The following is a 23133-nucleotide window of genomic DNA, read 5'->3' on the forward strand; positions in this document are numbered from 1 at the left end:
ATTGTTTTGTCACACCATTTTAAAAAAATAAATCAAACTCATTAAATGCATGTAGCCAGTGATTTCAGTTACTGTGAAGCATTAAGATAATTGACAAGCATCCCATGTCATTTTTTACGTCTTAGGTTTCCCACTGGTGAGTGACAACTACCCCCAGGTTTCGGGCAGAGATTTACAGGTGATCACCGTTTGAGGACGTGACTTTGGTTCCCTACCGAGGAGCAAAGTACAGCAACTTTCGCCATATTCCTCCGCAAAAATTTTCTCCTATCAACCATGTACAAGCAGTTCATTATTATTTAACTACGTTAAGGAATGTACAAATAACGTGCGAATCGCATACAAATAGCGCGCCATATTTGGACACTAGGTTCTTATTAGACGTTTTGGTGTGCAATATTGCTGAGTTTTTTTACCATTTGTTTGTATTTTGATTAGCTCAACGGGATTGTCAAAACACGGCCCGAGTCGAAAAAATCTCAACACTGCTAAATACTAAAACGTCTAAGATTGATCCGACGGCTCAGGGGACGTCATATTCCCGCAAAAATTTTCCTCGTTATGTATTGGTTATGGGGGAGGCTGCTTGGTGCCACATATTAGTCGTCTGGAGTTAACGCCTTCAGGTGTAAAGACCAGTGACGTGGTTATTTTAGAGCAAATTACCAATGGGCTCCGTCCGTTTTTTCTGATCTGTTATATAAGTTAGTATTTTTGTTTTTGATCATGCAAATCACATCTTTTAGAAAACGAAAAGTTCAAGAAGAGAACGAGCTGATTATCACGCATAGATAGCTTACCATTTAAAGATAAAAGCTTCAGTTGTACTGTGATCGATCTTGTGATGAAGATCCAGCCGTTCTAAATTGATGAACTCTAAAGCCTGACGTTCCCTGTAAAACAGAGTAAAATTTCTCAATTTTGCATGCTCAAATCCGTCATTGCTGATTTAATATATACACGTTGTGACCTACAATACCGAAACTCATTTACTTTTGTTGGAACACTTGATTATTCTTAGTAAACTGCTGTATGGTTCTCCATATCTTTCTTCCAGAGATAGGATTTTATTCAAACTTCCGTGATATTGGATTTTTATTTTGCATTTTATGATTTCGGATGAAAGCTGTGGAGTTCAACCCTCGCTGTCATCTGCAAATCTCGCATAAATTATAATGAATCTTACTTGACAATCAGTGAGTTCCTAATCAATATATTTCAGTGATCTCCCAACATCCCGTGCGGCGTTATCACGTTAAAGAGCCCGGAAAAATGTGTTCTATCGCTTTTAGGACATAAATATAAGCTGATAAGGCATCCGCTTGGAAACTGAATTGACTAACCAGACCAAGCGTACTATGAATCATTCAGTTTATCTTCTCTTTGTTTTTCATGTTAAATAAGAAAGATAAATAGTGCATAAGCTATGACGTATTCATTGTATTACATGGATAACAAACCATACCATACCACTTACTGAAGATGTAATGTACTTTCATAATAGTCAACCAGCATTCTCAATTAGTCGTGTACCCTTAGAAAGTGAAAATTTTGCTATTTCCGAAAAATCATAAAATTTTGACATGAATACGAAAAGGTAGTCGTGTTTAGATGTTTTTTTTTAATTGCAATTGTTTCATAAGTTTCAAATGAAAGGACGAACTCAGCCATATAGAATTTAAACATTATTCGGATGATTGCTCGCTGTTAGCGCTCTCGAATTGCGAGTTTCAAAGCAAAAAGGAAATGCAAACGTTTGACCTGGGGAAATGACTGTTGTTAGTTTTGAGGAGAGTTTTTTACAGGCCCACGAATCCTATAACGTAAAGTAGGTTTAGGATCATTTCCCCCTCTCTCCCCTCCCAAAAAACGGAAGTATCAATTCTTGTTTATTACTCAACCTCGTTCCCAGGGTTTCTCATCTTCCCGCCCCTTGGAGCGAGCGAGGAGAGACTCTGGTTTAGGCTTGTCACGTGTCTCCCAGATTTTAAGAGATTTCAAATTAGCGGTTTGAGGGAGGGGCAGATAAGTGGGATTTTATCTCCACTTAGTCCACTGGCGAGCGTAGCTTATTGGCAATAAAAACAAGCTACACGTGAAGCGCTTCGAACCGAATGTCAACTGAGAATATTCAGCAGACGCCCGAAAAGATCCGTAAGTCTTCCACTACGGTAAATATCAGTTGTTGCAGGCTTTGTAAATCAGTTGGAGACGTATCTTGCTCGAAGAACATCTATGCGAAAGGAAATCGCGCATCACTCGCCGCCGCCGAGGACATTTATGGCCGCCGTTGAGACAAGAAAAATTTTTTCACATCTATTATGTAGGCCTTGAAAAGACGCTTGAAAAAATTTTTATTTCTTTCAAAACGGTGATCAGTGAAAGTCAGAGTTTTATCGTAACGGTGCTCGTTCTTATTAGATCTTTAATAAAGGTATTCAAAGGCGAAACAACATAAACAACTGGACGAAATGACAAGGAAGGTACAGGTCGTTGACTGTTTAACTTCTCGAAGAAGAGTGAAAAATCAAAGATTTGCCGTATCCCGTCGGTATTAAAAACGGCCACCACATCTCTGCCCGAATATATCGCTTCTAAACACTGGACTTGTTTGGGTTTTAAATTAACGTTACAATACCAACTCCGAGATATAGCGACTTGAAGGCTGCTATAAAACGTGGCGACCCGAACAACGATAGCGTCGATTTGAAGATGACAAATGATAGGAGGCAAAAATCGAGCAAACAAACGACTCGTCCCTAAGGAATTTTTTTGCTGTCTAAACACGTGACCAGCCTAAACCAGGGTTTCTCCTCGCTCGCTCCAGGGGGCGGGAAGATGAGAGACCTGGGAACGAGGTTGGTTTATTACTTTGGATACAGCGAATGTTATCTGCTTGGTATCATGTTTAAGTCATCTAGAGTTAACGCCTTCAAGGGTAATGACCGGTGATAATGAGATAATTTTCGAGTAAATTACCGATCGACTTCCTCCGTTTTTTTATCTCGATTACATCAGTTAGTTTTTTTTGTCTTCGGTCATACAAATCACACCAGCTAGAAAATGAAAAGTTCACGAAGACAATTATACAGTAAATTATACAGTATATACAGCAAATTACGCACAGATAGCTTACCGTTTAAAGAGAGAAGCTTCAGTTGTACAGTGGTCGATCTTGTCTTGAAAGTCCAACCGTTCCAAAGAGATGATCACTGACGGCTTGACGTTTCCTGTAAAACAGAGTAAAATGTTCATTTTGGAAGCTCAAATCCGTCATTTGTTCTAACGTTTGACGTGCCAAACCGAAATACATTCACTTATTTTTTTGTTAATATATTTGTCTTAATCATCCAATCACACTAACTATGAAATAAAATTTTCACGAAGACAATGTGTCGATCATCACGCACAGATAGCTTACCGTTTCAAAAAAGAAGCTCCAGTTGTACTGTGATCGACCTTGAAATGAAAATCCAACCGTTCCAAGGAGATGAACACTGAAGCCTGACGTTTCCAGTTAAAAATAGAAAAATGTTTTCATCTTGGAAGCTCAAATTTCAAATAAAACGTCTGACACCCAAAAACCGAAATAGATTCACTTATTTTTATTAGTATTCTTGTCATCGATTATACAAATCACACCCCGGGTAGAAAACGAAAAGTTCACGAAGACATTCAAAGTTGATTGCCACGCACAGATAGCTTACCGTCTCAAGAAAGAAACTTCAGTTGGACTAAGATCGTTTTTGTAAAGAAAATCCAACCGTTTAAAGCGATGAACACTGAAGCCTGATGTTTTCTGTAAAACAGAGTAAAATATCTTGTTTTGACATGCTCAAATCCATCTAGCTTTATTATAAAAGTTTGATGTACAAACCCGAAATACACTCACTCAACATCGAACACCTAATTATTCTGACTAAACTGCTGAGCAGCTCTCTATATCTTCCTCCCAGAGTTTTAACTTTACTCATTCTTCCGTGATTATCGATTTTCATTTTGAATTTTACGAAGTCGCGTGAAAACTGAAGAGTTAAACCCTCGCTATCTGGTGTAAGATTAGGGAAATAAATTCCTCTTCGTTTTAAAATTTTGCGAAGTGAGTGTCATTCGTTCACCTCTTGTACATAATGAATTTTGTTAAGTAAAGAAACATCACTTCTTGAACTTTTTCTCGATCTCATTTGATAATTGATCAGTTCCTATTCAAATATTACGCCTAGCTCTAAAACCCCCTTATAACCCTCCCATTTGAAAAATGCTACCCACACTGCGGCCTGACGTCCCCTGTTAAACAGAGTAAAATGTTCTATTTTTGCATGCTCATCCGTCATAAGCGTTTGAAGTACAAAAACCGAGATGCGTTCACTTTAGTTGGAACATTTAATCGTTCAGGGAAAATGGCTGAATAGCCCTCGATATCTTCCTTTCAGAAAAAGAAAAAAAAATTATGAATTTCATTATTTCCTCCTTAAGTTTCTCTCTCGAAAGATCTGCATAAGCTTGGCTCACCAGCACCACGTTTGGCAGTTGACTTTAGTAGCTGAGAGTAACTCTAAACAAGTCAACTTTACCCTCACCGGTACTACGCAATTTAATTAACGGATACAATATACTTTATGTTCTAAATGAAAGTTGAAACTTTTCGACCGACCTCGTTTGTGATTGTCTTCCTCTTTGTAGACTGTATTTTTCAGTTTCTATCGTAGCGCGACATCACAAATGTCTTCCACCAAGTTACTGCATTGAACAAACCATGATCGAGGTGTTACTCCTTTTTATATCACACTAAAAAAATTCATCTTTACAGTACTTACCACGACCTTAAGACATCGGTGCCTTGCCATAAAGAAAGCCATCTCTACCAGACTGTTTGCTTTCTTTCGACCAAACGTCACCGGTTACTCACATCAAATAGCCAATCGAATATGATCCTCTGCCTATATTTCTCAGTTTCGCAGTCGTTCTAGTCCTCAGTCCTATCGTTTATCTCGGCCGGAAGCCCATTCTCGCTGAGCAAATGCAAACTTCGGATAATAAATTTTTGTTTGTCGCAGTTGAAACACCAAACCCACATAATTACTTTTGATCAGAGCAGATACGATTAAGTTGCAGTAAATGAGGAATTCATTATATTCCTGTCAAAAAAGGAAGCGTAGGAGAACTTTAACTTTTATGATAATCTTCTCAGACTTTAACAAAAATCAATAAATTCCATCCAAGTAAGTAGAGGAAAGCTACTTACTCTGATTCCATGCGCATGCGTGGAAAATTATATTCTTCCTTGCTTTCTGATTGCTCAACTTTCACAGAATAACAAAGAAAATACAACTCGAACAGGTATCGAGTAAAGAAGGAAGCAGGTATTAAACATAAATAGGTGACAGCTAGTTTTCTGTCTTCCAGGTTTACTAACTGTCACGTTTCACGCAATATTTAGTTCTTATTAACTGAGCAGGAGGTCTGTATGGGGGAATCTTGTCCGAGTTCGCCAGTACAGACCGAACGCAGTGAGGTCTGTACCAGCGACCGAGGTCAAGATTCTCCCATACAGACCGACCTACTTCGGTTAATAAGATGTTTATTATATGGCTGTGTCTTATATGCCATTTTTTTTGTATTCTTTGTACCTTTTTTTTCTAGACCGGTCTAGATGCCGGTCTAGATGGGAAAATCTAGCTTTCAACATTGATTCCAGTCGATCAAATTCGTCAATTCGGTAGTTCCCAGTCCTTGTGAGACACAGCCATATAATAACATCAAATAATTTTGTGTAATGCTCAGTCTTAAAGTCAAAATACGGACTCTTCCCAAGGAAACAGATAAATAAAGGAAAGCAGTGCAAGGGCATTACGTACCTTTTAGCTCCTAACCTCCCATTAATGTTTTCTTCTTGACCTCCCCCCCGTACTCCTTTTTTTTTTACCTGTTGCTATTGTTGTGGCGATGGAGGTAAAAAAAAAACCAAAAAACTAAAAACCAGACCCGTATGCAGTTGATCTTTTCTTCAATTTGTTCAAGCACTTGTTTGTGCATTATTACAGCATCTCGAACATTCCCAGTGCATTTAGTCAGGCTATGGTATCCTCTCGTGAGATCGTTCGTCATCACGAGGCACAGAGAGAAAAACACGAAGCAAACAGCGATGGACGAATACATTCCCAAGTATATGGAAGTGGCAAGGGAATACCAAACACCGTTGGAAGCTTTCCGATTTAGACACTTATGAGTAAGGGCTTTTCTAATGTGTTCTAAATCAAACATAGCTTGATAATGGGCGTCTAAGAACAGGACCCATGACGCAAGCAGCAAACCTGTAAAAAGACCTACGTTGACGCCTCGGCGTTGAACTTTGCACAGACCTCTCATCCACTCCTGCGACTGATATCTGAAGTAATGCAAGGCCAGGATGTACGATGAAAAGCCGCTTATCCATGTGCGTAGTATTTTGGACCCAAGAACGTATGTGAACCGCTCCATCACCCAAGCGTTATTCGCAATTTCTCCCAAGCCAGTGCAAGGTCTCGTTCAGTAAAACTGAATGCAAAAGCAGCTGAGTGATCACAAGCGAGAGTCAGCTAAAGCAGCCGTTTGCTTAACAGCTGTATTTGCTTATGTCGTTCGCGCGCTTCCCCGACCCCGCTAGTCCTCATTCCCCACAGAATGAGAGCCTGGAAGAGAGTAATTTTGTTCATTCGTTACCGCTCCAAACAAGCTACCGATTTTGACCCAGATCGAAATATTTCAGTTTTGAACATAACTTAATTGAGTCCCGAACTTTTTTATTTACATATTTACACTACTGGAAAGATTCGATGGCTCTGAACCGTTTAAAACCCAAATGTCAGAACAGAGAGTATGACTAATTTGAATCGTTGCTTTTACAGGTCGTGGAGTCTGTATCATCTGTATCATTTCATCAAATCTGAAATAAAAACCTATGGAATCGTATCAAAACGAAAATAAAAAAGAGTGGATGTATCAATTCGTCATGTGATAGGTGCAAAAAAAAGACACTGTTTTGACCATTTTTTCGATTGAACTTGGCCTTGAGAAAAGACAGGCCATAGGCCGAACTAACTCAATTGACTTCTTTTCCTTTTTTCCTTTCAATTTTTATTTTGGTTTTTGCATTTTGTCTTTTTTTTCCCAAGATGCTGACAAAATAGGCGTGTCGGGGGCCTGACCTTTTGATGCCCATATTTTGGAGTTTGAGGGAAAAGACTGGGTTATACTTTAATCAGATTGCAACGTGAGCTGAGGACGCAGAACCGTGAAAAAACCCGAGTAAAATGGCATATGATAATTTCGTTTATAACATAACCAAAGTAAAGCGCGCGCTCTGACTGGTCAATTTAGCGTCCCCCATTTGCCCATGGGTGTACGCTGCTGACGTGAGCAAATCCAAAGACTATTTTTCCGCGCGCGCTTGTTTTTTCTGGTCGCGTAAGATTTGTTAAATAAAAGGGAACTCTTTAGCTACAATGTATCAATGTTATGTTATAAAACAAATGGTAAACACCACAGTGTACACTATTGAGTTATGGATGCACTTGGGAGGTTTGCTAAGCACTCAAGAAGCTAGAGTCGCTCTCGGCTATCGCCTCGAGCGACTCTTACGCTTCTTTCGTGCTTAGCAACCTCCCGCGTGCATCCATAACTCAATAGTGTACGCTGTGGTGTTTACCATTTGTTAAATTTCACGATCTAGTCGTTTTTTAGTGAAAAAATGTTGACTCATTCTTTTTCTCTTCACGGACTACTTATACTGACAAAGGAGAGAAGGTAAGCTCCAAGCAGTTATAAATAGATGTTGTAATCGTAATTGTGTTTCATTAGCTTAATCTTTCTCATCGTTTCGTTCAAAACTTTTACATGTCTTTCTCTTAAATTAAACAAATGGGAATCTCTATTCGAGTGTAAACATATATCTCTCTATTTTCAGCCGGAGGTTGGGTCTTTTGTGGCTTTTGATCACATCACATTTTGGGTCGGAAATGCTAAGCAGGTTAGTAAAAAATATAATTATCATCTGCCTCGAGGGGCCAGAAGTGTATTTTTACTGCAAAGAACAAATTTTAAAAAATAAATAGATTTGCATAAGTACTGTACAAAATGGAGCAAATAAGGTCGTTTATGGTCGTGAACAATACTTCACGGTCGTGCATACGGCTCTATGAGAAGTCAAATTCAAGAAGACAGATGAAAAGCAGCTACTGTAGTTATTTGAGGAAACGGTTGGAAATTGAGTTAGGTCGAGTTAGGCAAGAAAACATGTGGATCAAGGAGGCTCATTTTGCACATTATGACCTCTAGCCAAATATTTTCCTACCCTTCCACTCATACAATAAGTAAGCATATGAAACCTAGAATAACATTTTTTGATGGTTAGTTATTTTATACTCTAAGGTTGATCATTATTACATTTAGAGTTATAGATTTGATGAGAAAACATATGAATTGGCTGAGGTTGGAATACTCACAGGGACTCAAACTTCTTGTTTATTCCAGGCTCTTCACAAATGTTTACTTTTAAATTCTCTATGTGCAGACTAATTCTATGGTAGATATGTGATCATAAATTAAGTAAGTTTTTCTGAGTACAAATACCTCGTGATGTTTTTGCTCGTCTATGGCGTTATTTGTACTCTACGGAGTGTAGTTGGATAATAAAGGAAAGTATCACCTTTCAGAATATCTCTTGACTACTGCACAAATAATCGTTGTCAGTAGCACAGAAAATGTACAGAGGTCAGTATAGAGAATATGCATGCATTAGGGTGGAAAGGGTTTCTAAACATCTAACGATTTACTGTGTAGTACTATATTATGTAGCAAACAGGTGATGGACTGGGAAATAAATAAACTTACTGCTAATGGGTGTTGTTTTGATGTAACGCTTAACCCTATAAACTAATTGAAAGGAAATGTGAAGCAGCTGAGCGGGACAATTACAAGTTTCATCTCAATAAGGAAAGAATCGTTAAGAGGTCAGTCCATTCATAAGGTCTCTCCTGCAAGTCTGGTGGTTTTATATGTAGATAGAAGACTGTAAAATCTCAAGGGTCATTGAGCATCCATGCGATCATGCATCGTTTCAAGATGACCTAAATAACCTGGTTTCTTGGAGTCGACTAAATCATATGAGCTTCAATACCAAGAAATGCAAGTTAATGCGGATTACCAAGAATCGCTCGCCTATTCTTGCTCCTCTACAACTGGGTGGTACCACCCTTGACGTTACAGCTGAATTTTCAGATATTTGCTTGCTAACTAACCACAACCTGTCCTAGAACTTTCGCATAGATAAGATTTCCAGTAAGGCGAACAAAGTGCTTGGTTTCATAAGAAGGAATTGCAGAGATTTGAAGGATGTTTCAACACTAAGAACTCTATATTGCGCTCTGGTTGGGTCACAGCTGAAATACGGGTCTGTTGTTTGGTCACCTTTCATTGCGAAGTATTACTAAATTGGAAAGAATACAGCGACGTGCAACAAAGTTCATTCTCAAATCTGATGATGACTATAAAGTTCGTATTTCTAAACTTAATTTACTGTCTCAAGAGCATAGACGATTTCTTTTTGATGTACTCTTTTTTTAAAAAGCTTTGAACGGATACATTAATTTAGACAGTTCTACATATAACGTTCCCAATTTTGATTATGTTGCCACCTCTAAGCTCTTTAATATCTATTGTTCTGTTAATAAGATTGAAAAGCTGTTGAAGAATTTAAATGCTTACAAGTCCCCTGGGCCTAACGGTTTGTCGCCGCGCATCTTGAGGGAATGTGCATCGGCTCTCTTCCATCTATATGTGCATTAATCAATAAGTACTTCGCTGTTGGCCAATTACCTAGCAAGTGGAAATGCGCCGATATAACACCTTTGTTAAAAAAGGGCAGTAAAAACTGCAGAAACAATTACCGTCAGATTTCACTAACATCGATCGTGTGTAAACTAGCAGAACAAATAGTAAAACACCGTATTATGGAGTTTTGGGGTGAAGCCAATATTTTCAACCCGAATCAATTTGCGTACATGAAAGGTCGCTCTACGGTTACACAGCTGTTATCCTGTTTTAACGACTGGGAAAAATCTCGTAACAAGAGAAATCCTACGGATGTACTTCTGTTAGACTCCTCCAAAGCGTTTGGCAGTGTTCCACACAGACGTCTGCTTCATAAATTAGAAAGACACGGTATTGACGGCCCTCTTCTCAATTGGTTTCAAAGCTTCAGTTTTAATTGGTCGGTCGCAACGTGTTGTTTTGCGCGGCAGCTATTCGTCATGGACTCAGGTAAAATCAGGCGTACCTCAGTGAACAATTTTAGGGCCCATCTTGTTCATAATGTACGTCAATGATATATCAGCTGGAGTTTCTTCCGCTGTAAAATTGTACGCCGACGACACTAAACTCTGTAGGGAGATAGTAAACATTCCTGAGGATACGTATGTGCTACAATCTGACTTGTTTCGACTCACTGAATGGTGTAAAACCTGGCAGTTGAAATTTAATCCCGATAAATGTGAAACAATGAGAATAACGCACAAACAAGATAAGTCGAGAGGGAGCTATACACTTGATCCAAACAGTGCAATTCTAAAGAGTGTGAAATATATCAAAGATCTCGGTATTACAATATCGTTCGATCTATCATGGAGTGATCATATTCACGTGGTGGTCAACAAAGCCAACAAAGTCCTTGGGGTAATTAAGCGCGTGCTTGGGTCTAATAGCGTAAGTGAATTCTTTTTGCTTTACAAATCTTTAGTAAGGCCGATACTAGAATATGCGGTTCCAGTGTGGTGTCCCTTTCTGGTAAAAGACATTGTTTTGCTGGAAAAAGTCCAGAGAAGAGCGTCGAGACTGGCTCTTAGCCAAAAGAGAGGCGAAATGGACTACGAGGAACGTTCCTCCATTTTAAAGTGGTCACCAATAATTAAAGAATCGAAGACTGTATTTTTCTCTGATCGAATGTTATAAATGTATATTTTCTCTCAGTAATCTCGAATTCCAAGACTTTTTCCAGTTAGCGTCAAATCGAACAAGAAGTAATCTTAATTACAAGTTGAGGTTTCAAGCATCCAGTTGTAACTGTTACTGTCGTATTATTTCAGAGCATTTTGAGCAGAAAACATTATGCTTTTCGCCTTCTCTTTCATTTGACTTTTTAACCTTATTCGTAAACATTAAGGCCAGCTCAAGTTAATCTCAGTGCGCTGGACTCTGGGTCGGTTGGCCGGGTTCAAGTCCTGGCTAGGGCATGACGTTATGTCCTTAAGCAAGACGCTTCACTCACATTGCTTCGTCTTCTCGGATAAGACGTAAAGCCGTAGGTCCCGTCTCTTGCAGGGTTAGGGGTAGGGGACGTAAATTTCCCCTGCACGAGATTACGGTGTAGTGGATTTCCTCCCCGGGGTGTGATGGGTGGGAAAATGAGATCGCTACATGGACTGAAGCGGCTGCCAGAGGCGCCTGATAAAAATGCTGACGTCCGATCTCAACCTTACAATACTGTGAAGCGCGACTGAATATATCCACATAGAAGTCTGCGCTATATAAATGTAAAAATGTAAAATGTAAATGTATCTCGTATCTTTTGTACCCCCTCGTTGAATTACGCTTTCTTCGGGCTCATAAATTAGCCTGAAAATAATAAGAACGTCTTCATGAAAATACAGGAGGTCTTTTGGAATTTGCTGTGAATACAAATTAGGACAGACTTGCCACAGTGTCTTCTCGGTCACCGACAAGGCACACAGCAAAGATTTGCACAAGCATTTCATCGAAACTAGTACACTTTGCATAGACATCAATCAGTACACCTCTCGTTCACAAATTTGCACTTTGTGAAGCGGACGTGACCGAAACGTTCTGGACATATTGGATTCGTGAACACAGAGAGGCACACCTCTTTAGACCGCTTGCAAACATATAATAATAATAATAATAATAATAATAATAATAATAATAATAAACAATCTTTAAGGAGGAAGCGCCCGTCACGTAAACGTGGTTTTCAGGGAGGTCCTCCGTAAAAATAAAAAGTATTAAAAGCTAAAATAAGAAATACAATTGTTACAGATCTAAAACGGCGTCTATCTAAAGTTTAACCATCATTTAAAGTATTTAACCATTAAGAATATTGTAAGGTTTTCGTTAAAAATTGTGCATGGCATTGGCCTTCTTAAAAATACTAGGAAGGACATCCAGTCATTTGTAAAACGGAATTAGGACACCCTCTTTCCACATTCCGTTTTAGGTTTAAAGGCTGATAGTTTCGAAAGAAACTGTTTGGGGCTGCGTCGGTGGGAGTAACGAAATAATCTGGATATATCAACAGAGTTGAAATGGTAAAATTGGCCAGCGTAACGATTCCAAAAGCTGACGTTTCGAGCGTTAGCCCTTCGTCGAAGCGTTTTAGGTTTAGGCAGTCTAGGTAAGTAGCCATTTCTAGTGTTGTAGCCATGCGAACTTCTCAATGTCGATTTAAAACTTTCAAAATGTTGCGGAATGTCTCCTTTGATTGGATTTTCTACGGCCAGTCGAGGATCCAGATCCATTCCCGACTTCTGGATATGTTCCATGTTAGAAGCAACTGTAAGGACAGCCTCACAAGCTCTTACGCCATAGGTATCGTACTCGCCGTGCTCTATTTCCAACTTCATGACGCTATCTACCAATAAAGCGCCACCTTGTAGGCCCACCAAACCAGCCGCATCGAATGCCTGGAGAACCGTCAAGGAATGGTCTGACACCGTGACAGCAGATTGCACTCGTCGGTCTAGTGCATTCATCAGGTCAGATGCAACACGTTTGTGATCTGCTTTAATGTCGCTTTCTTCTCGCAGTTTCCACGTAAACCGACCTCCAGTGACTCGTTTTTCCTCGTCTTTTGTGACAAGCCGGTCTTTCAATAGCTCCACTCCTTTCTACTTTCCACCAGGCTTCAACGTGTCTCCAGCTTTCTTTCATCATGGGAAATGCACTGTATCACCACTAGCAACTTCTGTTAGCTTTGCTTTATTACCCTTGGCCACCAAGTTTCAACTTCCACACAGGAGTGTCAAGCGACTGGACACGTAGAATTAGATCAACAACAGGCTCATGATATCCAAGCAGGCCGGCAAATCAACAACAAAGTCTTATCCGGCAATCATGTACTGGAGCTCTTCCTCTTCATTTCGATTTGGATACAACGCTTCAAATGCTTTCCAGAACGATCCATAGCTTTGCTCAATTTTACACCACTTTTCATAGGAGGAACTAGCAAATCGCTGACCTACATACGCTATCAGTCTCCGAGCTGTTTCATCTACTGGCTGAAGGAAGGCAAAACCTTTCTCATTGGCCAAAATGATATTGAAGACGTTGCATCTTTTCAGAAACGTTTGGAAGAAGATGCCGCCAGGTTAATTGGAATCCTTGACTTCAGACACCCCCGAAATTCAAGATGTGAGCAGCATCCCCTGTCACTGGTAAGGCCAGGTGATCCTCCCGAGTTTCGACGATGTTTAATGCCTCTAAGAGCTTTCTGTGAAGCCCACTTGCCTGGCATGGACCATCTACTGCAACGCTATACAATCTTGAAAGCACCTCTTTTGAAAAATGGTTTTCAATTGATTTGATAAGAAGCTCTGCTAGCACCTCGTATGACGCTTGTTCAAGCTCTGAGTAAACCACGGGGGAAGCGACAGGAATCGGACAGGGAATGCCGGTTTCATCACGGGCAACGACAAGTCTGACCTGATTTGTTGTTCGGGATGGCGTACCATTATCCACCGTAACCCATATGTGAGGTGGCAGTTGGGTCGAGGGTAGAGGATGGTTTAGCCAAACATTGATTATCTTCCGTTGACTGTTTTCTCCAGACAATAGAGAATGTCGTTAAAGTTGTTGCGACTGTGACCCATCAACAACATTCGAGATGAGCGTTTTTATCTATTGGAAACGCTGCAAGAACATCGTGAACAGTTGCTGAATGTTCGTGTTCCTTTAATAGTTACCACGAGGATACGCGAGGAAGATTTGCAGACAATTTTGATGCAATACAGCGTCCTTAAAGATACATCCTTTCTACGGTAGAGAACTTGGATACCTTGGAGTAATATATCATGCGTGGGGATGATGACGAGGATGAAGCTGTTGAGAACTAAGTTCCACAACAAAAAACGGCTCTTTTAGAAGCGACAACGTAAAAGAAAGTCTTGATCAATAGTTTGCATTTTCTTAAACCCTTTATTTTAGGAGGGGGGCGGGGATTCCAGGTTGTACGACTGTTTTGGTCACTGGTCAGTACCTTGTTCTTGAAAATACAAGTACGGTATATTATACACTCAGGATAGCAAGCTCTAGTGTTTTTTCCTATCAAGGGTTAGCGAGCTACGAGCGTTCACCGAAAATCAGCGAAAGGCAATAATTCACTTCCCACTTTGAAAAAGAGTGGAAACACGGGGCGCGAGAAAGCACGCGTTCAGTTATGGTATCGTTTGGGGACCCGCAAGAAGTTAAAAACAAATGCGTGTGCACTGTGCGCGCATGCCTTCGAAAGCGCAGGTATTAGAGCGGTTGCTTGCCAATGCTCGCTGGATACAATTATTGTACTGTGACAGACGTTCTGCAAAGATATATGCACTCAAAAAGATCATACATTTATTTATTTATTGGCCACAGCCGCCACAGGTCAAGTGGCCTTTCGTGGCTACGCCAGGTTAGTGAGGGTACGCCAGTTACGCCAAGTGTTGCCTTCATCATTCGCTTCAGTGCGCCAACATCTTGTCGATCGCACGCCGGTACGCCGAAAAATTTTAAAACCCACGCCGAAGATCTTCGGCGTAACCTAAACTAAATGCACCCTGGGGTGTCAGAAGTGTCTCTATAACCTTGTGGTTTGGCACTTTTGGAGCAGAGCTTCATATCACTCGAAACACATGGTGCCTTTGAATCAGAGGTTCGTAAAAAAAATAGGAATGTAATTGTGAGTTCTGCTGCCAGAGCCTTGCTTGAATCAAATTTAGATATTATTTTCATTAAAAGTTTCAAAAAAATACTGTATTGGTAGCGGTGGGATTCGAACCCACGCCATCGAAATGACTGGTGCCTTAAACCAGCGCCTTAGACCACTCGGCCACGCTACCGTCTACACATTAAAAGAGATGACACCTTGTCCTTATTTTCTTTTTTCTACAGTCGGAGGACAAAGTTCTCATGGTGGTACGTGAAGAACCACTGCTAGAGTTTCACTGTAAGCAAATGGACGATTTCGTTGGCCTTCACTTTTCAAACAATTTCCACTTTGCGCTGATGATACACCTTGTGAAGGGTATAGCACTGTTTCTTTAAGTACAATTTTTCTAAAATTTGTTGGCGTGTTTGATTTGCTATTGTGCCAGTAGAAGGAGGGCTCTTTTACGTGTGTCAACTTGTGCCCAGGATTAGTAATGTTTTCCAAAACTGAGGAACTTAATGAAAGCAGTAACACGAACGCTATGCCTTACAGTTACTGGTCAGTTAAAACTGGTGAAATAGTTTTTATCCACTGAATCTGTTTTCTGCTTATTTTTTGTTGGAGTATATCATCCCCAGGCCACCTCTTCGGCTCGTATTCGCATCCTGAACTTGATGTATAACATCACTAGCAAACGGAAGACAAGGCAGGTATGGATTGGAAAAGGCTAATTGCAACTTAATGTCGAAAACAAACTGGGATTGCAGTAGATTTTTCTTCATTTGCTCTGTGAGTGGTATGAGGAATTCGTGCTACCCTTTCAACCAAGGAGATGCCGGAAAATTTTGATGTTACAATAATTGTAGAAATTGTCACGCGCTTATTGGTCGAGAACCATTGTCAATAAGGTTACGGATCATGAAAATGACGTGTCGTGTCACGCAATGCGCGCGCGTGTGATTTTCCGAAAACTTAAATAAAATCATACTTTTATTGTAAAAAAGAAATTGACGTCAATATTTTAACTAATCACATCTTGGTCACGTGTGTCTTCCGGCGCTTCTCAAAGTTTGTTTGTTTTAAATTTGAGTTCCCATTTACTCCTTGTGACATTTTCCTTAGCTCTAATTGGCTTGTTGTTTTTACGAAACGCGCCTCGTTTTGCTGCGTTACCCTCTAAATCTCAACATCCGAGTGCATATTCTCCATACTTTCCGTTTTAATCTTCTTAATCTCCTTTGGAACTGAGAAAAAGAAGTTCAAAGCACTTAGGAGCTTATTTAGGTGGCGATCATTTTTTTAACTTCTCATGACCTCATTGGTTGATTCAGCTGTGATACTGTAAGGAGAAATTAGATGCTGGCCATTCTTAGGGATTCTAAGGGCAATAGCTCTTCATTGTCATTTGTATTGTAGCATGTCATCGCAGTCTGTTGAAATGACGCTTGATACAGTCAGCGTAAGGGAACTGATGACACTTTAATTTCCTTGCAGTCGTGGTTCTTTTATAGTCAACAAAGAAAATCTTGCATATTTGGCTGGTAAGTTAAAGGACTGACAAAGTGTTCCTTACTGCAGAGGAATGCCTAATGTTAAACTGGGCGAAGTCGCCAAAGATTTTTGCTTCTTGGTAGAATTCGCCCAAAGTTTTTATTTACGACTTTGTAATTCGTTTTGTTTTACTTCCTCCCCAGTTATCCTTTTTCACTCGGGGTTAATCATCGCTTCTTTTCTGTTTTTTTTTTTTTACTATCGTACCGAACTAATATTTTTATTCCCCTTCAAGCTGAAGTTAGTTTTGGTCCGTGCAAAAGTTGTCTTGCAAAGGTTCTGTGAACTGCAAAAGTCCTGAAAACTTGGTAGAACTTATGTTCTCTTGAAATAAAACCTCGAAAATACCTTGTCATAGAAAAAATAAAAGCATATGAGCTGAAGGTAGCCCCTGATGCGTTTAGGCGCCTTTTTTTCGGGGGTGGGGAGAACGAAAACTACTCATTAAAAAGTTCAATCACATTTAGTTTTCTAACTTGACTACGGAAGATTGTTTGACTTTGATTCTTCGTAGCTTTGTTACCCGTATCTGAGGAAGTTCGCTCTAGCTTGCGCCCGGGTGCCAAAAAAGAGCCCGACAGCCCCACCCTGAATTTTCCAGGCAAACTTGACGGCAGTCTCTCCGGAAGCGTAACGTCTTTGAATACGGAGCACCAAGTGTCCATAGTGATTACAGTTGATGACAGTGCTAGTGACGAGGCCTTTGTTTGCCCCTCGGAATGTCGAAACATGCTCTTGGATCCAAGCATTGTGAACGACAATCAGACTCAAGCTTTGCTGCTGACCGCCCTGGTAAGGTTGTTTGGATAATTTCGGAATGACTTCCGTGAGGGTGAATTGATTTAGAACTTTCAATTGAGTTTCGAAAAGTGTTTCGGGATTGCTTTGGTTTTGCTTCATAGAAACGTTCAATCGATCGTCAAGAAACCGACATAACGAAATCACACAGACCAATCAGAACAGAGGTTATTTCATTATTGTTAAAGAAGGATTTGTTGAAATATTACTCGTTTTCCCGCAATGGAAGTCCATTGAAGGGTGACTGAGCAGGGCTGTTGGTGGCATTCGGAAAGTGTATACACAGAGTTTTTGTAGGAGGTCAAACGAGCTGTATGTGTGGGCGAGTTTCCGCTAACAGAGAGACCCTAGTTTTATTGATTCAAGTTGTTGGTTTCTTGATAGGCAATGCTGCTTGAGCACGTCACTGGAGATGTAGAGTCACGGTATTTGTACCAGGTATTAGCGGAGGCTAGCTTGGTATTCCCTGGAGTTTTCCCTGTCATGTGAGTACTCTAATTATTAAATAGTCCTTATCAGCTGCTCATATGCATTTCCAAGGCACACTAGAACGTCGCTAACCCTCTATTTTCATACTTGTAATTTTACGATACTAGAGCGTTTCCCAGCGAATAAGTCATGAGAAATACATCTTGATATGACACCAAATTTTCTACACTAATTCAAAAGGTATTCCAAGCTGGCGAGCGATGTGAGTGCGTAGGAGGTCCGCGAAAGGTTTTTAGTGTCAGACCCCTCACAGACCTCGCGCATGCTTTACCGGCCACCCATGCTGCAACCATAATGAAAGCCTTCTCGCAGGCTCTAATCATCAGCTTTCCAAAATTAGCTACTGCCCGTTATCTACCAATTGTTTCATTTGCCCGCTAACGAATCTCGAAACTAAAAACTAGTTACCTAGTTTATTTTTTGTTTTTGATAGAGTAGTTAATTACCACCCCACATAATAGAGAAGAGAAAAACATTCTAGCTAATTTTTTGTTTGTTCTTGTGCAGTTATAATCTCTTAGACTCGGATCTATCCATTGTGCTCGGCCATTCTGATGATGTAGCCACTCTGAAAGCGATACAGACAATCGTACATTCAATGAGCGCTGTAAAGCTAAACGACGATCCTGTTATGAAGTCAAGCTATCTATCAAGTAAGTGAAAATCAAAGTACAGCTGAACTGTATGCAATGACGTTTAATTTCCAGGTGATGTGGAACTAAGAGGTACAAAAAATAATTTTAATTATAGGTCATGAAGTCTCTGTTTTTAATGTGAGGAAGTTATTTGTTTTTCCCGCGTAAACATGATGGCTTCGGGTACGACTTTAATTCCTCGTCTTCCAAGGCGTAAAAGAAAACAAAGACTAATTTGTCTGCGTTTTTGCTCTTTCAGCATTTGGATTTTCCGGATTCAGTCGCTTCACGAAGTTTAAGGTAGGCATTTTGTACTGCTGCGATTTTGCTCACAGTGACCTTTGTGTTTAAGATTAGCTTTGAAACTACTTTTAAGGGTCTTACAAGATGTAGTTCATTTCCAGTGATCGTGGAAACGAAAAAATGCGAATCTCCCTCGAGAATTCAAAGCTCAGACCTTCACATTTCGCAGTCCTATGGTTTACCACCGAGACACAGAGAACTCTATGTTGAGCTAGGCAATGAGAAGGTTCACATTAAACAAGGGTCCTGTATTCTGCTAGGATCTGGACCTTTGTGCGGGTAAAAAATCCATGTTATTAATTTTCGCAGGAGCAAAGCGGTCAGGCAAGCCGTGCGCAGCTCTTTGTAAAGTTCTTGGAAGCTGTAGTAGAGGTGTACGGTGTACCCCTGACCGATCAAAAAACACAGCGTTCAGGTTCTGTGGCGTCTGTCAAACCAATACTTCTCAGCTCTAGCACTGAGGACCTGAGGGTGGCGTCTTCCTCGTCTTCTCTGTCTTCTTCCCTTAGTTCTCTGTCTGGTGCTGCACCCGGTAAGCACCTTTTTATTCCGTTGCCGTTCAAGCGCTCATCCTCGTCATGCCGGGCGAAAAAGGCCGACAAGGAATCTCCGAAATTCCGACGGAACTGGTCCACCAGGGGAACACGAAGTCCCTCCACTGGGAAAGTTATGAAGTGATTAGTTTGTCAAAAATCTGTGGGGTGTTACGGGCCAAGGTGCGAGACAGGGGATCCATATCATCGAGGGAACATTTCTCGATTGATTATCAAGTTCTGGCAACAAATACTAAACGACGAGTCTTAAGGAGAATTTGCATATTGGCTTAAGGCCTGAAAACGAGTTTGAAAGAGTTGGCTGGATATACCATGAGCCCTGTTCGACTCGGATTCATTTGTCTTGCAAGCCGCAGTTCTACGTGGACTCCTCCTTCCAAGAGGTTTAATTTTCATCCTGACATTACGCAGGAGTAACCGAGAGAAACCAAACAGTGCACTTAAAATCATTTTTGGCTCGCTTTGAGTTTTCTACCTTATTGATACTAACTTCTGCATGACTTCATTTTGCTATTTCAGAAAAATCACGAGATCGAGTTCAATCGAAATATCGGTTGACGCAAAAAATAGCAACGCAAAATTTTATGTCCTGTTACAAAATAATTTTCAAGTCCTTACTTCACTGAGCATACGGTCCACAATTTGTGTCACAAGCACCGTCAATTTCTTTAAACGGGCCTTTAGGAGGTCGACTGTTGTTCGTGGTCAAAAACGATCATTTTGTCCGTACTGTTCAGTATAGTGTTTTTGTGGGCACAGTTAAAAGCCGTGGGAAACTAAAACGATAGTATCGAGTTCTCGCTTTTCTCCAAAACTAGTTCCATTTACCACCACTTTTTGCCCAATTTTTCGCAAAATTTTACTCTCGCATATTCCATTTTTAGTGAGAAAATGAGTGACTGCGAAAAATTGGTAGCTTTTCCGTTCATTGATTTTTGTCTAATGCGACATTTCTCAGAACTTGAGAGTTCTGTTTACTCAAGAGTTCAATTCAAAACTGACCGCTGTACTGGTATGGCGTTGTTGAAGTAGATAACTCTTGGAGCATTGGTTGCCATACCCATTCCGACTTAGTTACTCTCCGATTTCCAGAGAAGATTACTCGACACAACGACACGACATCACCATTATATAATTCCGCGCGCTCTATCTCTTTGATTGCCACGGGTAATTCGCTTGTTACACCTCGTAATAATCTCTCTTTATTACCAAACAAATATGGTAAGGGGAATACAGCCGGAGAATCGGCTCCAGCATTAGCAGCAGACGAAGTAACTTATCTTGCAATTAAACCAATATTATGGAAGTGATTTTAAAGAAAATGACGAACCTGTCGTTCTCAGCTGAGATATTCTGGCGATATTCTCTGATGAGAATATCGCCAACCCCTTATACTCCCACGAGTGACCAAGACAGAATTTCTCCTAACGATATCCATACAAGATCGAGTAGAAAAGTGATGAGAATATACAAAAATACCAATTAGGGGATTTAGTTGATCCAATACCAAATTCACATTATAAGAATTGTATGGTAGAAAGAAAGGAGAATTGCTAATGAGATCTCGGGAGCGAGAGGCGGTTGACGCCATCATTTATTTGTAAATATTACAATCCCTTGGAATGCAAATGCCTTTATAAAACTGGCGCCACACTGGTTTGTGGACGCGATATGAACGTGAAAGCGGATGAGACCTTGTTTTAGAAATTTTGCAATCTTTAATTAGAGTTGTAAATAAAATCATTGAAATTTGCAACATTGTATTGTGTTTTATACAAAGCAGTTTTGTTTTTGTTCACGAGGGTATATACAATACGATGTGCGCGCACTATCAAGGCTGATTTTCACGAACTACGGAGTCAATTTTTTTTTAGTTTTGCTGGTGTGTACGTGCGCTTCTCACGGGCGACAGGAAGCATGCAAGCGTTTTGCGACCAGGTTTCCTAAATGTTGCAGCAGGCATGCTATCGTTATTCGCGCAAAAGAACCGGCCCTGGTTGCTAGAAGTTTGAGAAACGCTAGCCAGTGGATAAATCTGTATCCGGTGGAAAGCGAAGTACGTTTTGCTATCACTTATCCGCAGGATAGCGATTTATCCGTTAGTTAGCGTCATCCGCCTTTTGTACAACTGGGTCCTGATGAAAAGAAGTAATTTGTATCCCAGGGCCCGGTTGTTCAGAGAGCGGTTAATGCTATCCAACGGATAAATCGCTACCCGGCGGATAAGTGTTACCAAAACGTACTGCGCTATCAACCGAAGAAAGATTTATCTAGTGGATGGCGTTAACCATCCTTCGAACAACCGGGGCCAGAATGTGACTAAAAGGTGAGACAATAGCCTAGTTCACCAGATACCTATTCAATATCTTGGAGACAGGTAACACAGACATAGAAAAGAAACACCGACAAAATAAGGCGCGCGCACTTCAAATCACAACGCATTGCGAAGTAGGTTGCTATCAAACTTTATGTCACATTCACAAAATAACACGTTAAGTGTTTTCCTTCCAGTTAAGGTTAACACTAAAATGGGAAACTGTTTTACGGCGATATTTTCAGACAAATCAGTAGAAAACGATACGAAAATGGACAAAAGGGTTGAAAGTGAAGAATCAGATCAAATACCCTCTGTTGCAATCGATAAGAAGCCTGCTCCAAGTATTGTTTCGTTTCAGTCTGAACTGGAGTTTAGTGTGAGGGGTTCATTCGCTACGGTTAATTTCGACGGGAATGACGGATCCTCGTCGTCTGTGACATTCTTGTTTGATTCAGAAGATGAGTGTGAGGCCTCCCAACCACAAGAAGAGGCTTTAAATCGTGAAAAAAAAAAAAAAAAAAAATCACGGCAGCTGGCTAGAAACACAAACAGACCTATCCAACTTTATGGACTGGGCCAACAAAATGACGTTCAGTCATGCGCATTGCCACCGGTGGAGTAGCCTGCTGCTTCAGGTTTCAAGACCAGAAGATCAGTGAAAGAAGAGGGCAATAATACCCGAGACTTAGCCATAGCTAGACTGCACTCTCACACCTCACACAGAAAAACGAAGCCCATCAAAAGAGAAGAAAAGGCCAAAAGAAAGCCACCACGATTTCTGAGAAAGAAACGCGGGAGCCAAGGTGAAAAGATACAAACCGACAAAGTGCGACTCATAAAGAGGATTAAAGATGCAGTTAGGAGAAAGGCGTCGCACAATAATGACAGTGGCTGTCCAGTCTTGCCACCTGAGAAAATTGTTACGCGAATTTTTAACGAGGATGCGGAAGACTGTTCTGACAGCAGACTGGATGAGGGCGCTAGCAAGTGTAGCTCTATAAGTACCCCGCCATCTACTGCCACTTTTTGGGACCGTGATAATACCCTGAGTGAAAATATCCCAGAAACAAGCACTGGCCATCACTTCAGAGAGGTTCAGTCAGCCCAGGAAAGGATGAGCGTAACAAAGACAAGGACGTGTGCTGCGAACTCCTTAGGCACCTCAACTACAATGAGAGATAATCACGGAAAGGTGGAAACCAAAAATGGGTACATGGGTGGGGTTCCAAGACCTGCAGCTCTCACGCCATGGTATAGCTCTACATCTTCTGAGGAAGATCTGCGGGGACCAAGATTTCGTCGTCCTTATAGGAGGGTAGTCTCCCTCGCAGCCGTTTTTAGTCTCGTCACGCAACGCTCCTCCCCACAAACGGCTGCTCACATTCGAACAACATTCCTTTCCCTTTGTTGTCTTTGCACCAATAAGATCACCGACATCGTTTCTTATGTGACCAATCAGAACACAAGAGATTGTTATCAATATCGTTTTTCCCGCGTTTTCAAACTCTGCATTTGTTCGTAGTTTCTTGATGGAGC

At 40.7% G+C, this 23133-nt stretch overlaps 1 protein-coding gene, 1 non-coding gene and 1 pseudogene across 3 annotated transcripts; 1 reads left to right on the forward strand and 2 right to left on the reverse strand.

The window, feature by feature from the left end:
• Positions 1-13925, reverse strand: part of LOC148718064 (uncharacterized) — an 82273-nt pseudogene extending 68348 nt beyond the window's left edge.
• A 1133-nt stretch (positions 13926-15058) lies between these two features.
• Positions 15059-15140, reverse strand: Trnal-aag (transfer RNA leucine (anticodon AAG)). Its single transcript has one exon. It is a non-coding gene; the product is annotated as a tRNA-Leu (tRNA).
• Positions 15141-16388: 1248 nt separating this feature from the next.
• Positions 16389-20449, forward strand: LOC148718072 (neurofibromin-like). Of its 2 annotated transcripts, XM_088744040.1 has the most exons (6): positions 16389-16491; positions 17016-17293; positions 17684-17784; positions 18296-18441; positions 18683-18723; positions 19036-20449. In XM_088744040.1, the coding sequence occupies exons 2-6, from the start codon at positions 17231-17233 to the stop codon at positions 19402-19404; spliced, it is 720 nt and encodes a 239-aa protein (XP_088600166.1). In that variant the 5' UTR covers positions 16389-16491; positions 17016-17230; the 3' UTR covers positions 19405-20449. The 2 variants fall into 2 exon arrangements, with proteins under 2 accessions (XP_088600166.1, XP_088600165.1); XM_088744039.1 differs by lacking the exon at positions 16389-16491 and having other exon boundaries at positions 16893-17293.
• Positions 20450-23133: the final 2684 nt, after the last annotated feature.

This window comes from Stylophora pistillata, chromosome 13 (assembly GCF_964205215.1).
Source record: "Stylophora pistillata chromosome 13, jaStyPist1.2, whole genome shotgun sequence".
In the NCBI taxonomy this organism is placed as follows: domain Eukaryota; kingdom Metazoa; phylum Cnidaria; class Anthozoa; order Scleractinia; family Pocilloporidae; genus Stylophora; species Stylophora pistillata.